The sequence below is a fragment of the Rhynchophorus ferrugineus genome, unplaced genomic scaffold, assembly GCF_030347505.1.
Source record: "Rhynchophorus ferrugineus isolate W39M unplaced genomic scaffold, kcgeb_rfMv2 rfM5, whole genome shotgun sequence".
NCBI lineage: Eukaryota > Metazoa > Arthropoda > Insecta > Coleoptera > Curculionidae > Rhynchophorus > Rhynchophorus ferrugineus.
In genome coordinates, this window is record NW_027472584.1 from 5,625,116 (window position 1) to 5,650,167 (window position 25,052).

Here is a 25,052-nt window from a genome sequence, read left to right on the forward strand (position 1 = left end):
TAGTCTATTTTCAGGATGATGCCAATTCCAACAAATCTTAAAATTAGGTCACCTTTTAAACTTAGAAGTACAATATACTGAGTTCCTTGAGAATGAACAACACTACGCAGTCTTATGATTGGGAACAATATAAGCTTTTGTAAGAAATTATTGATACAGAGTTTTTTAAAGCCTTTTTCCTTACATTATTATTTAGATGTGCTTGGGTGAAGGCGTAAATATCAAAAATTCTCGTGACCTAGTAGCTAAATATGGATTGAATGTGCTCTATTAACTAGGATTACTAGATAAATTTTTCGAAAATTCCACAGATGTCAGGTAATTTTATTTGGTTTAAATTCGCTCGGCAACCCAAAAAACAAATTTCTACAATCTTGTCAAATGTCTGTTTCTAAACAATCGGTCTTGCCGTATCATTTTTATTTTCCCACAATCTTATTACAGATGAAAATACACTTATTTAATATTGTAGTAATATTTTGGACATAGAATTATTCCAAGATTGATATATAGGAGACAATCAACATAGAAGATGAGAAAAAGGATTCTGAACTGTGACTTTATGTGTTATTTAGTATTATATTTATGTTATAAGACCGATTTTCATAAAATTACATTTATAGATATAAGTTACTTTGTTGGCAAAGGTTAATAAATAAAAATTGCACTGAGCTCAGTTTATTTTGATATATTTTGTTTGAACCTCTGAGTTGGACTTTGATTTTTTGAGTAAGGTATTTCTGTTACCTTTAATTATACAATTCCCTGCTAAAATAAAAGAAAATGAGTTTGCATTTAGGGAATTCGTTGAAAATATCTAAAATTTCATTTTAATTCGGAATATTTAATTAATTTGTCGAAAATAAATTTTATAAGATATTTTAAATTTTATAGCTTAAAATGATTATATGTAATGATACAATTATTGTCTGGAGCTTTATTTTATTTATAGTATATTGTGAAGTAACCTTTGAACTCTTAAATATAACTAATCATATTTTCTAGTCCAGCAGTTGGGTTAAATAGGAATATATTCGGATCAATTTTCTAAGATAACACACTATATTTCATTCATCCAAGAGAAGAAGATCCAAGATGGAAAGGTAATTTTAATATAAAATGCACTATGATTCAGCTGTTTTTTCATTAAAACATAATTTATTCTATATTATTGCTATAATAATAAATAAAAAAGGTTCTATTTTTAACAACTACCATTTAAGTAAGAAAAGAAGACATCGTTATCCCGTAGATTAATATTGGTAATTTGAGTGACATATTAAGAAAATTGTACAATATATATTATTATGAATTAAACATTATATAACCAATTATTTTATTGATATCATTTTTATTATTTTACCTGTCTGTCTATAAGTCTGATTATAAATATGCATAGAATTTGTCCGTATTAAAACAAAAAAATTGTTTCAAAGAGACTTGGCTTTGGCTTTATTCCTGTTACAGTCTGTTAATTCTTCTTCAATAGTCTGAAAAAATATATGCCCAGCTTAAAACACTATTTTTTTCTACCACTTTAAGTATCTACACTATTTAAATTTATAATATATATTCTTCACAATTTCTGTCTGACATGTCATGCTAAAATTATTACTTACCTTGAAAGGATTAATTTTTCTTAAATTACACATTCTAGATGTAAACTGATATTCTGATAGTCGGCGATGGTGCAACTGGAATAAGCGCGACTATACGAGCCAAACAACTGTTGGACGCGGAAGGGAAGAAAATCAGGGTCGGTGGAATCGAAGTCATAGCACACTTGATCGGTGGTCTATACGGAACATAGATTTTTAGGTAATCATCGTCGAGAAGGCCCCATAAATGGGACTGGAAAGAGAAGGGCGCGCCTCTGAACACTCCCCTAACGGAGGATAAGTTCGGTCTATTAACTAGCACCGGTAGGATTCCGGTACCAGCCCTGCCAGGTTGGATTCTTTGTCTTAAATCGATTTATATATTGAATAAATGATATTTCGTCAGGAACTCCGATGTTTAATCACGGGAACTATATCGTCCCGCTGGGACACGTTATTCAGTGGTTGGGAGAGCAAGCTGAGGCAGTGGGCCCGGGTTATGCACCTTCCGAAGTCCTGTACAACGATGACGGGAGCGTTAAAGATATCGCGACGAATGATTCAAACATAAACCGGATGCGCGGAGCACACCATCGGCTGGCCCTTGGATAAGAACACCTACGGAGGATCCTTTCTGTATCATTTAACGACGAGGTATCCCTGATCTCCGTCGGGTTTGGATTACATCAATCTGTACCTGAGCCCGTACAAGGAATTCCAAAAGAACTGAATATCCAAAGATCGGTAATGCGGTAATGTTCGTTTCTTCGCAGGTTCAAACATCATCCGTTCATAAAGCATCACTTCGAAGACGGCAATAGGATCTCACCAGGGCACCGGCAGTTTTCACAGTATCCCCAATCTCACTTTTCCTGGAGGATGCTTAGTAGTAGCTTTGCCACGGGTTTTATTACCTTGCCGAAAGTTAGTTAAAAGGATTGTACCTAATGAAAAATTAGAGCATTACACAAAAATAAGTTTTTTTTTATTAATGAATTGTTTAAAAGTTCATAAAATAATCACCCAAATGTCATCAAAACACAACTGGAATCTTTTAAAGTCAACTAAAAGCGTACATATAGTGTATAACACAAATTATGTTATGCAACACTTTAAACTCGCAAAATCCTGTCAAACGAAACTTAGGCATCTTCGACGGACTCGAAGATTGTTATTGTCCCGCTGGTGTGTATGAGTTTGTGCCACTCGATTCTGGAGAGGGCCATCCACCGTAAGACGTGCAACATCAAGGACCCCAGCCAGAATAACTGGGTGGTCCCAGAAGGAGGTCGCGGCCCAGCTTACAACGCAATGTAAGGACCAATGAGATTTAACATTTTCCTATATCTTTTTATTTATATTGTATTAGTTAAGAAGATACAATTTTTGTATACAAATAAACTTTATATTGTAGTTCTACCAGTATCGGTGACTAGCTTGATTCATCCCTTGTTTCTTCCTTTAGCTCTTCTCTTTCTTTGAACTGATTCTCGGCCGCTCTGTAATGTTCTGGCCAGTCTTTTGGTTGCTTATTTCCATACATCTGTAAATCAATAATAACCTGACAATGTGCTTATAAGTCAACTGAAATAGTTACCTCACACACGAACTGTAAAACCTTCATCTTTGAGATTTCAATTTCAGCTCGAATCCCCCATTGGAAAGTTTGTATTTTCGTTTTCTCATCAAACTCACAGTGAAGGTAATAATTCTTTATCAAGGTTTCTCTTATATATTCTTTGACTTTACCGAAAAATGGATGCTCAACTTCTACATCAATATCCAAGGACTTCAGGAAACTATAAAGGGATTCTGAAATAATAAATCAACAATATAAAAACAATAAAGGAATGGTATCGTAGAGCTCACTGTCTGATACTGGCGCGTTTGTCATAAATATATGGGATAAAATTAATAGAGTCAGTATCTTGTGAGCAGCATTTGGTACATTTGAACCAGTTTCATAACTAGAAACACATTCTTCCTCTTCATCGGAATAATTTACAGGAGGCAACATACTAATTAAAAAATAAATTTTTTTTTTCATTTTTACATCATCATATTCAGTAAGTGTGTAACCATATACCTAAAAATGTATGCAAAACAATATCAACAACATCCATATAACAATAATAATACCAACATTTTCCAGAACCTTAATTGCTTGTTGTATAACACTATCCACGCATTGGCCCTTTTTGTGAATTACATTTTGATTTAATTCGGATCTGGTATAAAATGAATTTTCGTCAGCTTTAAGAATAATGTACCTGACTACATCATTGATTATATTTTCTGTATTTTGATCCGGTACGTCTGGATCAGTCTGTGATTTGGTTTTTTGAGACCCGCTAACTGATCTTCGCTTCTTCGACATTTTTACGACTTGAAGAACTTTAAAATCGTGTATCAGCTATCTCCATACAGCACTATCAACACAAAAATTTAAATAACTAGCCGCTAGGGATGCAGAAAAAATATCGATATTTTTTTGTCGATATATCGATATTTTTTAGATGATATAATTTCAGAAGATTAAGTACAATTAAAAAAAACTTTCAAATCGGAACTTACTTTTAAACGTTTAGTGAATTCTGGTACTTAATTTTAATGGTTTATCAAAAATACCGTTATTCCTTAAGAGTTTTAGAAAAAAATATTTTTTAGGCTAATATTTGACTACGTTTATTTTCAATTAAAAATATACATACATTTTTTTGTAAAATATCGATATATCTTATACTTATTGCAAAAAATATATATATTTTTTCCTTCGACATATCGATATTTTTTGTGGCCAACATGCCTACTAACCACTACAAAATATGCAAAATCTAATGCACGGCTTGGCTTTTTATTTTAATTCTTAATGTCAGACGAGTATGTTCGATCCCTTTCCTATATAAATTGTAAGAGAGGAAAGGACGGATATAATTGCTTGGAGCAATTAATTTAATATTTGCTTATATTTTACAACCTTAGTATACGCGAGACGTATTCCTTCACGTACTAACTTTAAAAAAGAAAAAGAAAAACATTACTGAATACTATTAATATATCTATAATACTTACATTTTAAAGGAAGTGGAGTTACTTTTATATTTGAATGTTCTGAGATGAATTGCTATTTTTAAACAATATACTAAATAAATATAAACAATACAATACAACTTAAACTAAACATGTATTACTATGTGATATATAACATGTATTACAATAACCATGAATTAAAAATGATCGCACAATAACTACTAGAGCTTTTTAAAATAAAATTAATGCTTTATTTATTATCGGACAGAAATATTTTCTAACAAAAACCGAGGGTGTTAGATACACACCAAAAAGTCAATCAAAAGAAATATTACCTATTACTTATTTGTCATTCACAATTTTAATTTTTTACCCTATTACATTAACAATCTTGAAAAATATCGTTCCAAAGTGTTGCTATATTAATATACAATATATTTTTATTTAGAAGCAAACTACCAAAAAAATCATAAAACTAAATATATTATATATAAATCTAGGAAAGCATAAATTCGGTATACATTTTTGTCAAGGTCGCGCCTAGGACGACAGAGTCAGAACGTTAAAAAGCAGTCGAATGAAACTAGTAGAACCGAAAATAGTAACTAAAAGTACACGACTCAAAAACAGTCGATAGTAAAAAGTAATACAATCAGTCGAACCGAAACTAGCGACTGATTAGCCATAGTTCCCAACGCTAATTATGTTCTAATAAAAAAGTGCATTTCCTTACTGCCCCAACTAAAATTGAATTAGTGTTGGTAACTATCGAATAAAAACAGTCGATTCGACCACTATTTTTTAAGTTAATCATGTTTCTCCCATAATAAAGTTAAGTGAGTAATTTAAAAATGATGTTACTAACATTTGTCTTAAAAATATCTTCAATATATGCCCGAAAATATATTTGATTTATAATAATCATTGAAGTAATTTACGTCTGCATATTAAAGTATACGCAAAATATATCATGAGCTAACACTTACTAACCATTTTCAAATTCCATTTAATAAAACCTAAGTATTGAAAAATTTAAAATTTATACATTATAACAAAGGCGTCATAAGTGAGATTATTTTTAAAATTGTAGAATAACAATCAGCGCACCTAAAAGCAAATATACATATATATTCTTATTCTTCCCTTTTATATAATAAACATAAATATGGAATATTCAATGAAGTAAAAACTGTTCGTATATTAAAAACTTTTAGTTTAATTTCTTCTAGTAATTTGATATACGTAAAATATTATCATAACAATTAAAATATACAACACTACTGTCTCTGAAGGTGATTTGATCGGTGGTACGAAAATGTTTCAATACATCAAGAATCAAGATTTCAGTTCACCATCAACCATTCCTGCATATTAAAAATACATTATAAACAAAATCAGTTTTAGAGCATTACCTTACCCCACGGTATTTTGATTTTTTTCATATAAAAACCATAAATCTTCACATTAAAAGCACAAATCAAATTAAATGCACTGTTATCCTGTTATTATTAAAGAAACTGAATAATAACGTTAAAAAGCAGCAATAGAACTGACATAACACAAAATAAACCCAATATTTAATTCAAATAAAACCTAGAATAGAGCGGAAAAAACGTTTAGAGTGGGGAGTTGAGAATTAAAGTGATATATGCAACCAATCCTACAAGCTAAAGGAAATGGCGTGAATTTCAATAATAAAAAAATCATGCTAAATGTCAAATCAACAAAATCAAAATACATGCACATTTATATCGTTTATCCTGATAAAACCTACCATTAACTTGACCCCTTATTACTTGACTCATTATATCCTGACCCCGACCCTTCTACAAAACCCTGTATCATTTATCCATAATTTTTGATTCATTATAATGAAGTATTTGGTAGATAAATCATATGAGAAATAAGGGAATTTTTTAAATTTGCTCATACATTCTGCAACCATACATATCACAAATTAATAGTTATAAAAAAGTTTATTTATTTTATAAAATATTTTTTCATGATAAACGATTTAATAGCTGGCTTAGTTGCCGCAGTAGTAAAGGCGACAGGATGGTCCCCCTGTTGCGATAGTCGCGAGTTCGAATTCTGCTGGGGCATGTAAGTAAATTTGTGATGTTTGTGAATGCCCTTAGATAAGAGTACAAAATCCGACAAGGAAAATGATCCCAGTCACGCCAGTAACCAGGCTGGGTAAGACGGGATGTCTTCTGGGATAATTTCTAAGTCAATAGGCTTAATAATAACTCGCCAGTCAATAGGCTTAATAATAAACTAACTTTAAAAAAGACAAGAAAAAAAAATTACTGTATAGTATTATAATAATTACATGCAATAACATGCAATTTATAATTTAATTTTAAACGAAGTAGTATTACTTTTATATTTGAATGTTCTGTGGATCTGTAAAAACGAATGGAATTTTTCTATGAAATGGAATAATACCCCACAAATATTTTATTGTATTTTAATATGTTAATTGATATTTTTAAATATGTCCGCGGCCAGAAAACATATCGATAGAAAATAATTAAAAAAAATCAATATATGGGAGGAAAAAAAATACCGAAATCTTTAGTGCAATAACTACGGTATTAAAAAAAATAAACCAATATAAACCAAATCAATAGATTAGCCAAAATTATCTATATTTTTACTAATAATATCGATAGTTTTTATCAAGAATGTCGAAATTTTTTTTACCCCCTACAGCTCTATATTATTATGTTAAGGTTAGTTCTAGTGTGTTTCCCCGGTTATATATGTTTTCTCTTTATATTATTTGAGTATGATTTGCTTTAATTGTATACTACTATTATTTTCCTTGTTAAGCTTAAGTTATGGATTGTTATTAAATGATATAAAAATATTTTTGGCGACAGGGACTCTATTGTTGGTAAATAGCAATGTTTATAGTTAATTCACTGGTATAAAAGGATCTATATCTGGGACGCTTTTAACTTTGAAGAATAATAGATACCTCATCGTGGTATCTTTATTCGGAAACGTGGAAAAATAATCCCTCTGTGCCAGAAACAAACCGAGTTTTAGGTTTGACTAGTGAACCAGCAGAAGACAAATCCGCATTAAGTTCTAGTCACGAATTGCTGAATGTAATGATATTACATTTTCATATGAATTAATTAACGAAGAGGTATATTAATGTGAAATTATTAGATGCAATTATATATCAAAAATTTCATTGACCTCTGCACAATACAGTTTTTACCATCGCTTTCTATTTAGGAAATGAAAATTAAGCAGTGGATGATAAAAGCTTGAAGAATGCTCAAAGGAAAGCTGCACAGAGGGCTCTGAAAAATACAGAATATCAACATCATTCTTTGAAGATCAAAAAGAGTGAAAAGAACCTGAAGAAACACCTGTAGCTTTACTAAACAATTTAGCATTAAAGGTAGGGATGTCTGTACAATACTCTATAATTAATGATATTTTGGTATTCAATATTGTTTAGTTAAATATAGACATATAAATAAGGTGCCTTTTAGGAACAAATAGAAGGCAAGACTGCATCACCAGACATTTCAGAGAAAAAATCTTATTTGCATAAAATGAATGACACGGTTCATTTTAATGATACTCTTCATGTTAGAAGAAATGATTCTGACACGAAGGGACCTTTCAAAGTCCATTTTAACGTCAACGACGTCAAATTTTATGGAGAGGCGCAAACGATAAAAAATGCTCGTAATGAAGCTGCATTGCAAGCTCTAAATTATATTAACAAAACAAGGAGGAGTTCTCATTTGAAGCAATGGGTAGACAATTTATTATAGAAAATGATGATTAGATAACTTACCTTTATTTCAGGTAATTGCAAAGAACAAAATCAAATGATAAAATTACCCATTTTTATTGTGTATGAAGCTGCTCAAAAACGTAATTTGGAGGTTAACTTGGAGATAGTCTGGGCCAGCCCATAAGAAATCATTTACAACAAAATGCACGGTTGATGATTTAGAAGTCGCTGGATCAGGAAGATCGAAAAAGGATCGCTTCTGAAAATGTTACCTGGTTTAGTGAATATTCCTGAGATTGAAGGGTAAACACACAAACAGCAAGAAAACTCTAAAACTCCTCTCCAGCAACCAACAAAGTCCAAAAATAAAAATAGGAAAACAAAATTGTAGACTATTTTCGATATGATTGATAGAATGTTTGACAATGTGGTAGATTTTGACAACGGTCTTATTGGTAAAGTACAAGGCATGTCAGAGGTAATTTAAATTAGTTTTTATGATATCAAGTGTATTTTTATAGTCTATTTTCAGGATGATGCCAATTCCAACAAATCTTAAAATTAGGTCACCTTTTAAACTTAGAAGTACAATATACTGAGTTCCTTGAGAATGAACAACACTACGCAGTCTTATGATTGGGAACAATATAAGCTTTTGTAAGAAATTATTGATACAGAGTTTTTTAAAGCCTTTTTCCTTACATTATTATTTAGATGTGCTTGGGTGAAGGCGTAAATATCAAAAATTCTCGTGACCTAGTAGCTAAATATGGATTGAATGTGCTCTATTAACTAGGATTACTAGATAAATTTTTCGAAAATTCCACAGATGTCAGGTAATTTTATTTGGTTTAAATTCGCTCGGCAACCCAAAAAACAAATTTCTACAATCTTGTCAAATGTCTGTTTCTAAACAATCGGTCTTGCCGTATCATTTTTATTTTCCCACAATCTTATTACAGATGAAAATACACTTATTTAATATTGTAGTAATATTTTGGACATAGAATTATTCCAAGATTGATATATAGGAGACAATCAACATAGAAGATGAGAAAAAGGATTCTGAACTGTGACTTTATGTGTTATTTAGTATTATATTTATGTTATAAGACCGATTTTCATAAAATTACATTTATAGATGTAAGTTACTTTGTTGGCAAAGGTTAATAAATAAAAATTGCACTGAGCTCAGTTTATTTTGATATATTTTGTTTGAACCTCTGAGTTGGACTTTGATTTTTTGAGTAAGGTATTTCTGTTACCTTTAATTATACAATTCCCTGTTAAAATAAAAGAAAATGAGTTTGCATTTAGGGAATTCGTTGAAAATATCTAAAATTTCATTTTAATTCGGAATATTTAATTAATTTGTCGAAAATAAATTTTATAAGATATTTTAAATTTTATAGCTTAAAATGATTATATGTAATGATACAATTATTGTCTGGAGCTTTATTTTATTTATAGTATATTGTGAAGTAACCTTTGAACTCTTAAATATAACTAATCATATTTTCTAGTCCAGCAGTTGGGTTAAATAGGAATATATTCGGATCAATTTTCTAAGATAACACACTATATTTCATTCATCCAAGAGAAGAAGATCCAAGATGGAAAGGTAATTTTAATATAAAATGCACTATGATTCAGCTGTTTTTTCATTAAAACATAATTTATTCTATATTATTGCTATAATAATAAATAAAAAAGGTTCTATTTTTAACAACTACCATTTAAGTAAGAAAAGAAGACATCGTTATCCCGTAGATTAATATTGGTAATTTGAGTGACATATTAAGAAAATTGTACAATATATATTATTATGAATTAAACATTATATAACCAATTATTTTATTGATATCATTTTTATTATTTTACCTGTCTGTCTATAAGTCTGATTATAAATATGCATAGAATTTGTCCGTATTAAAACAAAAAAATTGTTTCAAAGAGACTTGGCTTTGGCTTTATTCCTGTTACAGTCTGTTAATTCTTCTTCAATAGTCTGAAAAAATATATGCCCAGCTTAAAACACTATTTTTTTCTACCACTTTAAGTATCTACACTATTTAAATTTATAATATATATTCTTCACAATTTCTGTCTGACATGTCATGCTAAAATTATTACTTACCTTGAAAGGATTAATTTTTCTTAAATTACACATTCTAGATGTAAACTGATATTCTGATAGTCGGCGATGGTCCAACTGGAATAAGCGCGACTATACGAGCCAAACAACTGTTGGACGCGGAAGGGAAGAAAATCAGGGTCGGTGGAATCGAAGTCATAGCACACTTGATCGGTGGTCTATACGGAACATAGATTTTTAGGTAATCATCGTCGAGAAGGCCCCATAAATGGGACTGGAAAGAGAAGGGCGCGCCTCTGAACACTCCCCTAACGGAGGATAAGTTCGGTCTATTAACTAGCACCGGTAGGATTCCGGTACCAGCCCTGCCAGGTTGGATTCTTTGTCTTAAATCGATTTATATATTGAATAAATGATATTTCGTCAGGAACTCCGATGTTTAATCACGGGAACTATATCGTCCCGCTGGGACACGTTATTCAGTGGTTGGGAGAGCAAGCTGAGGCAGTGGGCCCGGGTTATGCACCTTCCGAAGTCCTGTACAACGATGACGGGAGCGTTAAAGATATCGCGACGAATGATTCAAACATAAACCGGATGCGCGGAGCACACCATCGGCTGGCCCTTGGATAAGAACACCTACGGAGGATCCTTTCTGTATCATTTAACGACGAGGTATCCCTGATCGCCGTCGGGTTTGGATTACATCAATCTGTACCTGAGCCCGTACAAGGAATTCCAAAAGTACTGAATATCCAAAGATCGGTAATGCGGTAATGTTCGTTTCTTCGCAGGTTCAAACACCATCCGTTCATAAAGCATCACTTCGAAGACGGCAATAGGATCTCACCAGGGCACCGGCAGTTTTCACAGTATCCCCAATCTCACTTTTCCTGGAGGATGCTTAGTAGTAGCTTTGCCACGGGTTTTATTACCTTGCCGAAAGTTAGTTAAAAGGATTGTACCTAATGAAAAATTAGAGCATTACACAAAAATAAGTTTTTTTTATTAATGAATTGTTTAAAAGTTCATAAAATAATCACCCAAATGTCATCAAAACACAACTGGAATCTTTTAAAGTCAACTAAAAGCGTACATATAGTGTATAACACAAATTATGTTATGCAACACTTTAAACTCGCAAAATCCTGTCAAACGAAACTTAGGCATCTTCGACGGACTCGAAGATTGTTATTGTCCCGCTGGTGTGTATGAGTTTGTGCCACTCGATTCTGGAGAGGGCCATCCACCGTAAGACGTGCAACATCAAGGACCCCAGCCAGAATAACTGGGTGGTCCCAGAAGGAGGTCGCGGCCCAGCTTACAACGCAATGTAAGGACCAATGAGATTTAACATTTTCCTATATCTTTTTATTTATATTGTATTAGTTAAGAAGATACAATTTTTGTATACAAATAAACTTTATATTGTAGTTCTACCAGTATCGGTGACTAGCTTGATTCATCCCTTGTTTCTTCCTTTAGCTCTTCTCTTTCTTTGAACTGATTCTCGGCCGCTCTGTAATGTTCTGGCCAGTCTTTTGGTTGCTTATTTCCATACATCTGTAAATCAATAATAACCTGACAATGTGCTTATAAGTCAACTGAAATAGTTACCTCACACACGAACTGTAAAACCTTCATCTTTGAGATTTCAATTTCAGCTCGAATCCCCCATTGGAAAGTTTGTATTTTCGTTTTCTCATCAAACTCACAGTGAAGGTAATAATTCTTTATCAAGGTTTCTCTTATATATTCTTTGACTTTACCGAAAAATGGATGCTCAACTTCTACATCAATATCCAAGGACTTCAGGAAACTATAAAGGGATTCTGAAATAATAAATCAACAATATAAAAACAATAAAGGAATGGTATCGTAGAGCTCACTGTCTGATACTGGCGCGTTTGTCATAAATATATGGGATAAAATTAATAGAGTCAGTATCTTGTGAGCAGCATTTGGTACATTTGAACCAGTTTCATAACTAGAAACACATTCTTCCTCTTCATCGGAATAATTTACAGGAGGCAACATACTAATTAAAAAATAAATTTTTTTTTTCATTTTTACATCATCATATTCAGTAAGTGTGTAACCATATACCTAAAAATGTATGCAAAACAATATCAACAACATCCATATAACAATAATAATACCAACATTTTCCAGAACCTTAATTGCTTGTTGTATAACACTATCCACGCATTGGCCCTTTTTGTGAATTACATTTTGATTTAATTCGGATCTGGTATAAAATGAATTTTCGTCAGCTTTAAGAATAATGTACCTGACTACATCATTGATTATATTTTCTGTATTTTGATCCGGTACGTCTGGATCAGTCTGTGATTTGGTTTTTTGAGACCCGCTAACTGATCTTCGCTTCTTCGACATTTTTACGACTTGAAGAACTTTAAAATCGTGTATCAGCTATCTCCATACAGCACTATCAACACAAAAATTTAAATAACTAGCCGCTAGGGATGCAGAAAAAATATCGATATTTTTTTGTCGATATATCGATATTTTTTAGATGATATAATTTCAGAAGATTAAGTACAATTAAAAAAAACTTTCAAATCGGAACTTACTTTTAAACGTTTAGTGAATTCTGGTACTTAATTTTAATGGTTTATCAAAAATACCGTTATTCCTTAAGAGTTTTAGAAAAAAATATTTTTTAGGCTAATATTTGACTACGTTTATTTTCAATTAAAAATATACATACATTTTTTTGTAAAATATCGATATATCTTATACTTATTGCAAAAAATATATATATTTTTTCCTTCGACATATCGATATTTTTTGTGGCCAACATGCCTACTAACCACTACAAAATATGCAAAATCTAATGCACGGCTTGGCTTTTTATTTTAATTCTTAATGTCAGACGAGTATGTTCGATCCCTTTCCTATATAAATTGTAAGAGAGGAAAGGACGGATATAATTGCTTGGAGCAATTAATTTAATATTTGCTTATATTTTACAACCTTAGTATACGCGAGACGTATTCCTTCACGTACTAACTTTAAAAAAGAAAAAGAAAAACATTACTGAATACTATTAATATATCTATAATACTTACATTTTAAAGGAAGTGGAGTTACTTTTATATTTGAATGTTCTGAGATGAATTGCTATTTTTAAACAATATACTAAATAAATATAAACAATACAATACAACTTAAACTAAACATGTATTACTATGTGATATATAACATGTATTACAATAACCATGAATTAAAAATGATCGCACAATAACTACTAGAGCTTTTTAAAATAAAATTAATGCTTTATTTATTATCGGACAGAAATATTTTCTAACAAAAACCGAGGGTGTTAGATACACACCAAAAAGTCAATCAAAAGAAATATTACCTATTACTTATTTGTCATTCACAATTTTAATTTTTTACCCTATTACATTAACAATCTTGAAAAATATCGTTCCAAAGTGTTGCTATATTAATATACAATATATTTTTATTTAGAAGCAAACTACCAAAAAAATCATAAAACTAAATATATTATATATAAATCTAGGAAAGCATAAATTCGGTATACATTTTTGTCAAGGTCGCGCCTAGGACGACAGAGTCAGAACGTTAAAAAGCAGTCGAATGAAACTAGTAGAACCGAAAATAGTAACTAAAAGTACACGACTCAAAAACAATCGATAGTAAAAAGTAATACAATCAGTCGAACCGAAACTAGCGACTGATTAGCCATAGTTCCCAACGCTAATTATGTTCTAATAAAAAAGTGCATTTCCTTACTGCCCCAACTAAAATTGAATTAGTGTTGGTAACTATCGAATAAAAACAGTCGATTCGACCACTATTTTTTAAGTTAATCATGTTTCTCCCATAATAAAGTTAAGTGAGTAATTTAAAAATGATGTTACTAACATTTGTCTTAAAAATATCTTCAATATATGCCCGAAAATATATTTGATTTATAATAATCATTGAAGTAATTTACGTCTGCATATTAAAGTATACGCAAAATATATCATGAGCTAACACTTACTAACCATTTTCAAATTCCATTTAATAAAACCTAAGTATTGAAAAATTTAAAATTTATACATTATAACAAAGGCGTCATAAGTGAGATTATTTTTAAAATTGTAGAATAACAATCAGCGCACCTAAAAGCAAATATACATATATATTCTTATTCTTCCCTTTTATATAATAAACATAAATATGGAATATTCAATGAAGTAAAAACTGTTCGTATATTAAAAACTTTTAGTTTAATTTCTTCTAGTAATTTGATATACGTAAAATATTATCATAACAATTAAAATATACAACACTACTGTCTCTGAAGGTGATTTGATCGGTGGTACGAAAATGTTTCAATACATCAAGAATCAAGATTTCAGTTCACCATCAACCATTCCTGCACATTAAAAATACATTATAAACAAAATCAGTTTTAGAGCATTACCTTACCCCACGGTATTTTGATTTTTTTCATATAAAAACCATAAATCTTCACATTAAAAGCACAAATCAAATTAAATGCACTGTTATCCTGTTATTATTAAAGAAACCGAATAATAACGTTAAAAAGCAGCAATAGAACTGACATAACACAAAATAAACCCAATATTTAATTCAAATAAAACCTAGAATAGAGCGGAAAAAACGTTTAGAGTGGGGAGTTGAGAATTAAAGTGATATATGCAACCAATCCTACAAGCTAAAGGAAATGGCGTGAATTTCAATAATAAAAAAATCATGCTAAATGTCAAATCAACAAAATCAAAATACATGCACATTTATATCGTTTATCCTGATAAAACCTACCATTAACTTGACCCCTTATTACTTGACTCATTATATCCTGACCCCGACCCTTCTACAAAACCCTGTATCATTTATCCATAATTTTTGATTCATTATAATGAAGTATTTGGTAGATAAATCATATGAGAAATAAGGGAATTTTTTAAATTTGCTCATACATTCTGCAACCATACATATCACAAATTAATAGTTATAAAAAAGTTTATTTATTTTATAAAATATTTTTTCATGATAAACGATTTAATAGCTGGCTTAGTTGCCGCAGTAGTAAAGGCGACAGGATGGTCCCCCTGTTGCGATAGTCGCGAGTTCGAATTCTGCTGGGGCATGTAAGTAAATTTGTGATGTTTGTGAATGCCCTTAGGTAAGAGTACAAAATCCGACAAGGAAAATGATCCCAGTCACGCCAGTAACCAGGCTGGGTAAGACGGGATGTCTTCTGGGATAATTTCTAAGTTGGCCACTCGCCAGTCAGTAGGCTTAATAATAAACTAACTTTAAAAAAGACAAGAAAAAAAAATTACTGTATAGTATTATAATAATTACATGCAATAACATGCAATTTATAATTTAATTTTAAACGAAGTAGTATTACTTTTATATTTGAATGTTCTGTGGATCTGTAAAAAAGAATGGAATTTTTCTATGAAATGGAATAATACCCCACAAATATTTTATTGTATTTTAATATGTTAATTGATATTTTTAAATATGTCCGCGGCCAGAAAACATATCGATAGAAAATAATTTTAAAAAATCAATATATGGGAGGAAAAAAAATACCGAAATCTTTAGTGCAATAACTACGGTATTAAAAAAAATAAACCAATATAAACCAAATCAATAGATTAGCCAAAATTATCTATATTTTTACTAATAATATCGATAGTTTTTATCAAGAATATCGAAATTTTTTTTACCCCCTACAGCTCTATATTATTATGTTAAGGTTAGTTCTAGTGTGTTTCCCCGGTTATATATGTTTTCTCTTTATATTATTTGAGTATGATTTGCTTTAATTGTATACTACTATTATTTTCCTTGTTAAGCTTAAGTTATGGATTGTTATTAAATGATATAAAAATATTTTTGGCGACAGGGACTCTATTGTTGGTAAATAGCAATGTTTATAGTTAATTCACTGGTATAAAAGGATCTATATCTGGGACGCTTTTAACTTTGAAGAATAATAGATACCTCATCGTGGTATCTTTATTCGGAAACGTGGAAAAATAATCCCTCTGTGCCAGAAACAAACCGAGTTTTAGGTTTGACTAGTGAACCAGCAGAAGACAAATCCGCATTAAGTTCTAGTCACGAATTGCTGAATGTAATGATATTACATTTTCATATGAATTAATTAACGAAGAGGTATATTAATGTGAAATTATTAGATGCAATTATATATCAAAAATTTCATTGACCTCACAATACAGTTTTTACCATCGCTTTCTATTTAGGAAATGAAAATTAAGCAGTGGATGGTAAAAGCTTGAAGAATGCTCAAAGGAAAGCTGCACAGAGGGCTCTGAAAAATACAGAATATCAACATCATTCTTTGAAGATCAAAAAGAGTGAAAAGAACCTGAAGAAACACCTGTAGCTTTACTAAACAATTTAGCATTAAAGGTAGGGATGTCTGTACAATACTCTATAATTAATGATATTTTGGTATTCAATATTGTTTAGTTAAATATAGACATATAAATAAGGTGCCTTTTAGGAACAAATAGAAGGCAAGACTGCATCACCAGACATTTCAGAGAAAAAATCTTATTTGCATAAAATGAATGACACGGTTCATTTTAATGATACTCTTCATGTTAGAAGAAATGATTCTGACACGAAGGGACCTTTCAAAGTCCATTTTAACGTCAACGACGTCAAATTTTATGGAGAGGCGCAAACGATAAAAAATGCTCGTAATGAAGCTGCATTGCAAGCTCTAAATTATATTAACAAAACAAGGAGGAGTTCTCATTTGAAGCAATGGGTAGACAATTTATTATAGAAAATGATGATTAGATAACTTACCTTTATTTCAGGTAATTGCAAAGAACAAAATCAAATGATAAAATTACCCATTTTTATTGTGTATGAAGCTGCTCAAAAACGTAATTTGGAGGTTAACTTGGAGATAGTCTGGGCCAGCCCATAAGAAATCATTTACAACAAAATGCACGGTTGATGATTTAGAAGTCGCTGGATCAGGAAGATCGAAAAAGGATCGCTTCTGAAAATGTTACCTGGTTTAGTGAATATTCCTGAGATTGAAGGGTAAACACACAAACAGCAAGAAAACTCTAAAACTCCTCTCCAGCAACCAACAAAGTCCAAAAATAAAAATAGGAAAACAAAATTGTAGACTATTTTCGATATGATTGATAGAATGTTTGACAATGTGGTAGATTTTGACAACGGTCTTATTGGTAAAGTACAAGGCATGTCAGAGGTAATTTAAATTAGTTTTTATGATATCAAGTGTATTTTTATAGTCTATTTTCAGGATGATGCCAATTCCAACAAATCTTAAAATTAGGTCACCTTTTAAACTTAGAAGTACAATATACTGAGTTCCTTGAGAATGAACAACACTACGCAGTCTTATGATTGGGAACAATATAAGCTTTTGTAAGAAATTATTGATACAGAGTTTTTTAAAGCCTTTTTCCTTACATTATTATTTAGATGTGCTTGGGTGAAGGCGTAAATATCAAAAATTCTCGTGACCTAGTAGCTAAATATGGATTGAATGTGCTCTATTAACTAGGATTACTAGATAAATTTTTCGAAAATTCCACAGATGTCAGGTAATTTTATTTGGTTTAAATTCGCTCGGCAACCCAAAAAACAAATTTCTACAATCTTGTCAAATGTCTGTTTCTAAACAATCGGTCTTGCCGTATCATTTTTATTTTCCCACAATCTTATTACAGATGAAAATACACTTATTTAATATTGTAGTAATATTTTGGACATAGAATTATTCCAAGATTGATATATAGGAGACAATCAACATAGAAGATGAGAAAAAGGATTCTGAACTGTGACTTTATGTGTTATTTAGTATTATATTTATGTTATAAGACCGATTTTCATAAAATTACATTTATAGATATAAGTTACTTTGTTGGCAAAGGTTAATAAATAAAAATTGCACTGAGCTCAGTTTATTTTGATATATTTTGTTTGAACCTCTGAGTTGGACTTTGATTTTTTGAGTAAGGTATTTCTGTTACCTTTAATTATACAATTCCCTGTTAAAATAAAAGAAAATGAGTTTGCATTTAGGGAATTCGTTGAAAATATCTAAAATTTCATTTTAATTCGGAATATTTAATTAATTTGTCGAAAATAAATTTTATAAGATATTTTAAATTTTATAGCTTAAAATGATTATATGTAATGATACAATTATTGTCTGGAGCTTTATTTTATTTATAGTATATTGTGAAGTAACCTTTGAACTCTTAAATATAACTAATCATATTTTCTAGTCCAGCAGTTGGGTTAAATAGGAATATATTCGGATCAATTTTCTAAGATAACACACTATATTTCATTCATCCAAGAGAAGAAGATCCAAGATGGAAAGGTAATTTTAATATAAAATGCACTATGATTCAGCTGTTTTTTCATTAAAACATAATTTATTCTATATTATTGCTATAATAATAAATAAAAAAGGTTCTATTTTTAACAACTACCATTTAAGTAAGAAAAGAAGACATCGTTATCCCGTAGATTAATATTGGTAATTTGAGTGACATATTAAGAAAATTGTACAATATATATTATTATGAATTAAACATTATATAACCAATTATTTTATTGATATCATTTTTATTATTTTACCTGTCTGTCTATAAGTCTGATTATAAATATGCATAGAATTTGTCCGTATTAAAACAAAAAAATTGTTTCAAAGAGACTTGGCTTTGGCTTTATTCCTGTTACAGTCTGTTAATTCTTCTTCAATAGTCTGAAAAAATATATGCCCAGCTTAAAACACTATTTTTTTCTACCACTTTAAGTATCTACACTATTTAAATTTATAATATATATTCTTCACAATTTCTGTCTGACATGTCATGCTAAAATTATTACTTACCTTGAAAGGATTAATTTTTCTTAAATTACACATTCTAGATGTAAACTGATATTCTGATAGTCGGCGATGGTGCAACTGGAATAAGCGCGACTATACGAGCCAAACAACTGTTGGACGCGGAAGGGAAGAAAATCAGGGTCGGTGGAATCGAAGTCATAGCACACTTGATCGGTGGTCTATACGGAACATAGATTTTTAGGTAATCATCGTCGAGAAGGCCCCATAAATGGGACTGGAAAGAGAAGGGCGCGCCTCTGAACACTCCCCTAACGGAGGATAAGTTCGGTCTATTAACTAGCACCGGTAGGATTCCGGTACCAGCCCTGCCAGGTTGGATTCTTTGTCTTAAATCGATTTATATATTGAATAAATGATATTTCGTCAGGAACTCCGATGTTTAATCACGGGAACTATATCGTCCCGCTGGGACACGTTATTCAGTGGTTGGGAGAGCAAGCTGAGGCAGTGGGCCCGGGTTATGCACCTTCCGAAGTCCTGTACAACGATGACGGGAGCGTTAAAGATATCGCGACGAATGATTCAAACATAAACCGGATGCGCGGAGCACACCATCGGCTGGCCCTTGGATAAGAACACCTACGGAGGATCCTTTCTGTATCATTTAACGACGAGGTATCCCTGATCGCCGTCGGGTTTGGATTACATCAATCTGTACCTGAGCCCGTACAAGGAATTCCAAAAGAACTGAATATCCAAAGATCGGTAATGCGGTAATGTTCGTTTCTTCGCAGGTTCAAACACCATCCGTTCATAAAGCATCACTTCGAAGACGGCAATAGGATCTCACCAGGGCACCGGCAGTTTTCACAGTATCCCCAATCTCACTTTTCCTGGAGGATGCTTAGTAGTAGCTTTGCCACGGGTTTTATTACCTTGCCGAAAGTTAGTTAAAAGGATTGTACCTAATGAAAAATTAGAGCATTACACAAAAATAAGTTTTTTTTATTAATGAATTGTTTAAAAGTTCATAAAATAATCACCCAAATGTCATCAAAACACAACTGGAATCTTTTAAAGTCAACTAAAAGCGTACATATAGTGTATAACACAAATTATGTTATGCAACACTTTAAACTCGCAAAATCCTGTCAAACGAAACTTAGGCATCATCGACGGACTCGAAGATTGTTATTGTCCCGCTGGTGTGTATGAGTTTGTGCCACTCGATTCTGGAGAGGGCCATCCACCGTAAGACGTGCAACATCAAGGACCCCAGCCAGAATAACTGGGTGGTCCCAGAAGGAGGTCGCGGCCCAGCTTACAACGCAATGTAAGGACCAATGAGATTTAACATTTTCCTATATCTTTTTATTTATATTGTATTAGTTAAGAAGATACAATTTTTGTATACAAATAAACTTTATATTGTAGTTCTACCAGTATCGGTGACTAGCTTGATTCATCCCTTGTTTCTTCCTTTAGCTCTTCTCTTTCTTTGAACTGATTCTCGGCCGCTCTGTAATGTTCTGGCCAGTCTTTTGGTTGCTTATTTCCATACATCTGTAAATCAATAATAACCTGACAATGTGCTTATAAGTCAACTGAAATAGTTACCTCACACACGAACTGTAAAACCTTCATCTTTGAGATTTCAATTTCAGCTCGAATCCCCCATTGGAAAGTTTGTATTTTCGTTTTCTCATCAAACTCACAGTGAAGGTAATAATTCTTTATCAAGGTTTCTCTTATATATTCTTTGACTTTACCGAAAAATGGATGCTCAACTTCTACATCAATATCCAAGGACTTCAGGAAACTATAAAGGGATTCTGAAATAATAAATCAACAATATAAAAACAATAAAGGAATGGTATCGTAGAGCTCACTGTCTGATACTGGCGCGTTTGTCATAAATATATGGGATAAAATTAATAGAGTCAGTATCTTGTGAGCAGCATTTGGTACATTTGAACCAGTTTCATAACTAGAAACACATTCTTCCTCTTCATCGGAATAATTTACAGGAGGCAACATACTAATTAAAAAATAAATTTTTTTTTTCATTTTTACATCATCATATTCAGTAAGTGTGTAACCATATACCTAAAAATGTATGCAAAACAATATCAACAACATCCATATAACAATAATAATACCAACATTTTCCAGAACCTTAATTGCTTGTTGTATAACACTATCCACGCATTGGCCCTTTTTGTGAATTACATTTTGATTTAATTCGGATCTGGTATAAAATGAATTTTCGTCAGCTTTAAGAATAATGTACCTGACTACATCATTGATTATATTTTCTGTATTTTGATCCGGTACGTCTGGATCAGTCTGTGATTTGGTTTTTTGAGACCCGCTAACTGATCTTCGCTTCTTCGACATTTTTACGACTTGAAGAACTTTAAAATCGTGTATCAGCTATCTCCATACAGCACTATCAACACAAAAATTTAAATAACTAGCCGCTAGGGATGCAGAAAAAATATCGATATTTTTTTGTCGATATATCGATATTTTTTAGATGATATAATTTCAGAAGATTAAGTACAATTAAAAAAAACTTTCAAATCGGAACTTACTTTTAAACGTTTAGTGAATTCTGGTACTTAATTTTAATGGTTTATCAAAAATACCGTTATTCCTTAAGAGTTTTAGAAAAAAATATTTTTTAGGCTAATATTTGACTACGTTTATTTTCAATTAAAAATATACATACATTTTTTTGTAAAATATCGATATATCTTATACTTATTGCAAAAAATATATATATTTTTTCCTTCGACATATCGATATTTTTTGTGGCCAACATGCCTACTAACCACTACAAAATATGCAAAATCTAATGCACGGCTTGGCTTTTTATTTTAATTCTTAATGTCAGACGAGTATGTTCGATCCCTTTCCTATATAAATTGTAAGAGAGGAAAGGACGGATATAATTGCTTGGAGCAATTAATTTAATATTTGCTTATATTTTACAACCTTAGTATACGCGAGACGTATTCCTTCACGTACTAACTTTAAAAAAGAAAAAGAAAAACATTACTGAATACTATTAATATATCTATAATACTTACATTTTAAAGGAAGTGGAGTTACTTTTATATTTGAATGTTCTGAGATGAATTGCTATTTTTAAACAATATACTAAATAAATATAAACAATACAATACAACTTAAACTAAACATGTATTACTATGTGATATATAACATGTATTACAATAACCATGAATTAAAAATGATCGCACAATAACTACTAGAGCTTTTTAAAATAAAATTAATGCTTTATTTATTATCGGACAGAAATATTTTCTAACAAAAACCGAGGGTGTTAGATACACACCAAAAAGTCAATCAAAAGAAATATTACCTATTACTTATTTGTCATTCACAATTTTAATTTTTTACCCTATTACATTAACAATCTTGAAAAATATCGTTCCAAAGTGTTGCTATATTAATATACAATATATTTTTATTTAGAAGCAAACTACCAAAAAAATCATAAAACTAAATATATTATATATAAATCTAGGAAAGCATAAATTCGGTATACATTTTTGTCAAGGTCGCGCCTAGGACGACAGAGTAAGAACGTTAAAAAGCAGTCGAATGAAACTAGTAGAACCGAAAATAGTAACTAAAAGTACACGACTCAAAAACAGTCGATAGTAAAAAGTAATACAATCAGTCGAACCGAAACTAGCGACTGATTAGCCATAGTTCCCAACGCTAATTATGTTCTAATAAAAAAGTGCATTTCCTTACTGCCCCAACTAAAATTGAATTAGTGTTGGTAACTATCGAATAAAAACAGTCGATTCGACCACTATTTTTTAAGTTAATCATGTTTCTCCCATAATAAAGTTAAGTGAGTAATTTAAAAATGATGTTACTAACATTTGTCTTAAAAATATCTTCAATATATGCCCGAAAATATATTTGATTTATAATAATCATTGAAGTAATTTACGTCTGCATATTAAAGTATACGCAAAATATATCATGAGCTAACACTTACTAACCATTTTCAAATTCCATTTAATAAAACCTAAGTATTGAAAAATTTAAAATTTATACATTATAACAAAGGCGTCATAAGTGAGATTATTTTTAAAATTGTAGAATAACAATCAGCGCACCTAAAAGCAAATATACATATATATTCTTATTCTTCCCTTTTATATAATACACATAAATATGGAATATTCAATGAAGTAAAAACTGTTCGTATATTAAAAACTTTTAGTTTAATTTCTTCTAGTAATTTGATATACGTAAAATATTATCATAACAATTAAAATATACAACAATACTGTCTCTGAAGGTGATTTGATCGGTGGTACGAAAATGTTTCAATACATCAAGAATCAAGATTTCAGTTCACCATCAACCATTCCTGCACATTAAAAATACATTATAAACAAAATCAGTTTTAGAGCATTACCTTACCCCACGGTATTTTGATTTTTTTCATATAAAAACCATAAATCTTCACATTAAAAGCACAAATCAAATTAAATGCACTGTTATCCTGTTATTATTAAAGAAACCGAATAATAACGTTAAAAAGCAGCAATAGAACTGACATAACACAAAATAAACCCAATATTTAATTCAAATAAAACCTAGAATAGAGCGGAAAAAACGTTTAGAGTGGGGAGTTGAGAATTAAAGTGATATATGCAACCAATCCTACAAGCTAAAGGAAATGGCGTGAATTTCAATAATAAAAAAATCATGCTAAATGTCAAATCAACAAAATCAAAATACATGCACATTTATATCGTTTATCCTGATAAAACCTACCATTAACTTGACCCCTTATTACTTGACTCATTATATCCTGACCCCGACCCTTCTACAAAACCCTGTATCATTTATCCATAATTTTTGATTCATTATAATGAAGTATTTGGTAGATAAATCATATGAGAAATAAGGGAATTTTTTAAATTTGCTCATACATTCTGCAACCATACATATCACAAATTAATAGTTATAAAAAAGTTTATTTATTTTATAAAATATTTTTTCATGATAAACGATTTAATAGCTGGCTTAGTTGCCGCAGTAGTAAAGGCGACAGGATGGTCCCCCTGTTGCGATAGTCGCGAGTTCGAATTCTGCTGGGGCATGTAAGTAAATTTGTGATGTTTGTGAATGCCCTTAGATAAGAGTACAAAATCCGACAAGGAAAATGATCCCAGTCACGCCAGTAACCAGGCTGGGTAAGACGGGATGTCTTCTGGGATAATTTCTAAGTCAATAGGCTTAATAATAACTCGCCAGTCAATAGGCTTAATAATAAACTAACTTTAAAAAAGACAAGAAAAAAAAATTACTGTATAGTATTATAATAATTACATGCAATAACATGCAATTTATAATTTAATTTTAAACGAAGTAGTATTACTTTTATATTTGAATGTTCTGTGGATCTGTAAAAACGAATGGAATTTTTCTATGAAATGGAATAATACCCCACAAATATTTTATTGTATTTTAATATGTTAATTGATATTTTTAAATATGTCCGCGGCCAGAAAACATATCGATAGAAAATAATTAAAAAAAATCAATATATGGGAGGAAAAAAAATACCGAAATCTTTAGTGCAATAACTACGGTATTAAAAAAAATAAACCAATATAAACC

The 25,052-nt window shown here is 30.9% G+C and overlaps 3 protein-coding genes and 1 long non-coding RNA gene across 4 annotated transcripts; 1 reads left to right on the forward strand and 3 right to left on the reverse strand.

Moving 5' to 3' along the window:
* Window positions 1-2,957: 2,957 nt before the first annotated feature.
* Window positions 2,958-4,000, reverse strand: LOC143196845 (non-structural maintenance of chromosomes element 3 homolog). The gene is made up of 4 exons (XM_076404714.1): window positions 3,742-4,000; window positions 3,468-3,684; window positions 3,196-3,410; window positions 2,958-3,141 (listed from the first exon to the last, which is right to left on the reverse strand). Exons 1-4 carry the CDS (start codon window positions 3,973-3,975, stop codon window positions 3,031-3,033), a joined length of 777 nt encoding a protein of 258 aa, XP_076260829.1. The 5' UTR covers window positions 3,976-4,000; the 3' UTR covers window positions 2,958-3,030.
* Window positions 4,001-9,110: 5,110 nt separating this feature from the next.
* On the forward strand, window positions 9,111-10,682 carry LOC143197330 (uncharacterized). The gene is made up of 3 exons (XR_013005979.1): window positions 9,111-9,227; window positions 9,915-10,012; window positions 10,567-10,682. It is a non-coding gene; the product is annotated as an uncharacterized LOC143197330 (long non-coding RNA).
* Window positions 10,683-11,901: 1,219 nt separating this feature from the next.
* LOC143197388 (non-structural maintenance of chromosomes element 3 homolog) lies at window positions 11,902-12,908 on the reverse strand. The gene is made up of 4 exons (XM_076405771.1): window positions 12,650-12,908; window positions 12,376-12,592; window positions 12,104-12,318; window positions 11,902-12,049 (listed from the first exon to the last, which is right to left on the reverse strand). The coding sequence occupies exons 1-4, from the start codon at window positions 12,881-12,883 to the stop codon at window positions 11,939-11,941; spliced, it is 777 nt and encodes a 258-aa protein (XP_076261886.1). The 5' UTR covers window positions 12,884-12,908; the 3' UTR covers window positions 11,902-11,938.
* A 7,886-nt stretch (window positions 12,909-20,794) lies between these two features.
* LOC143196871 (non-structural maintenance of chromosomes element 3 homolog) lies at window positions 20,795-21,396 on the reverse strand. Its single transcript, XM_076404791.1, has 3 exons — window positions 21,269-21,396; window positions 20,997-21,211; window positions 20,795-20,942 (listed from the first exon to the last, which is right to left on the reverse strand). The coding sequence occupies exons 1-3, from the start codon at window positions 21,291-21,293 to the stop codon at window positions 20,832-20,834; spliced, it is 351 nt and encodes a 116-aa protein (XP_076260906.1). The 5' UTR covers window positions 21,294-21,396; the 3' UTR covers window positions 20,795-20,831.
* Between the last annotated feature and the right edge of the window lie 3,656 nt (window positions 21,397-25,052).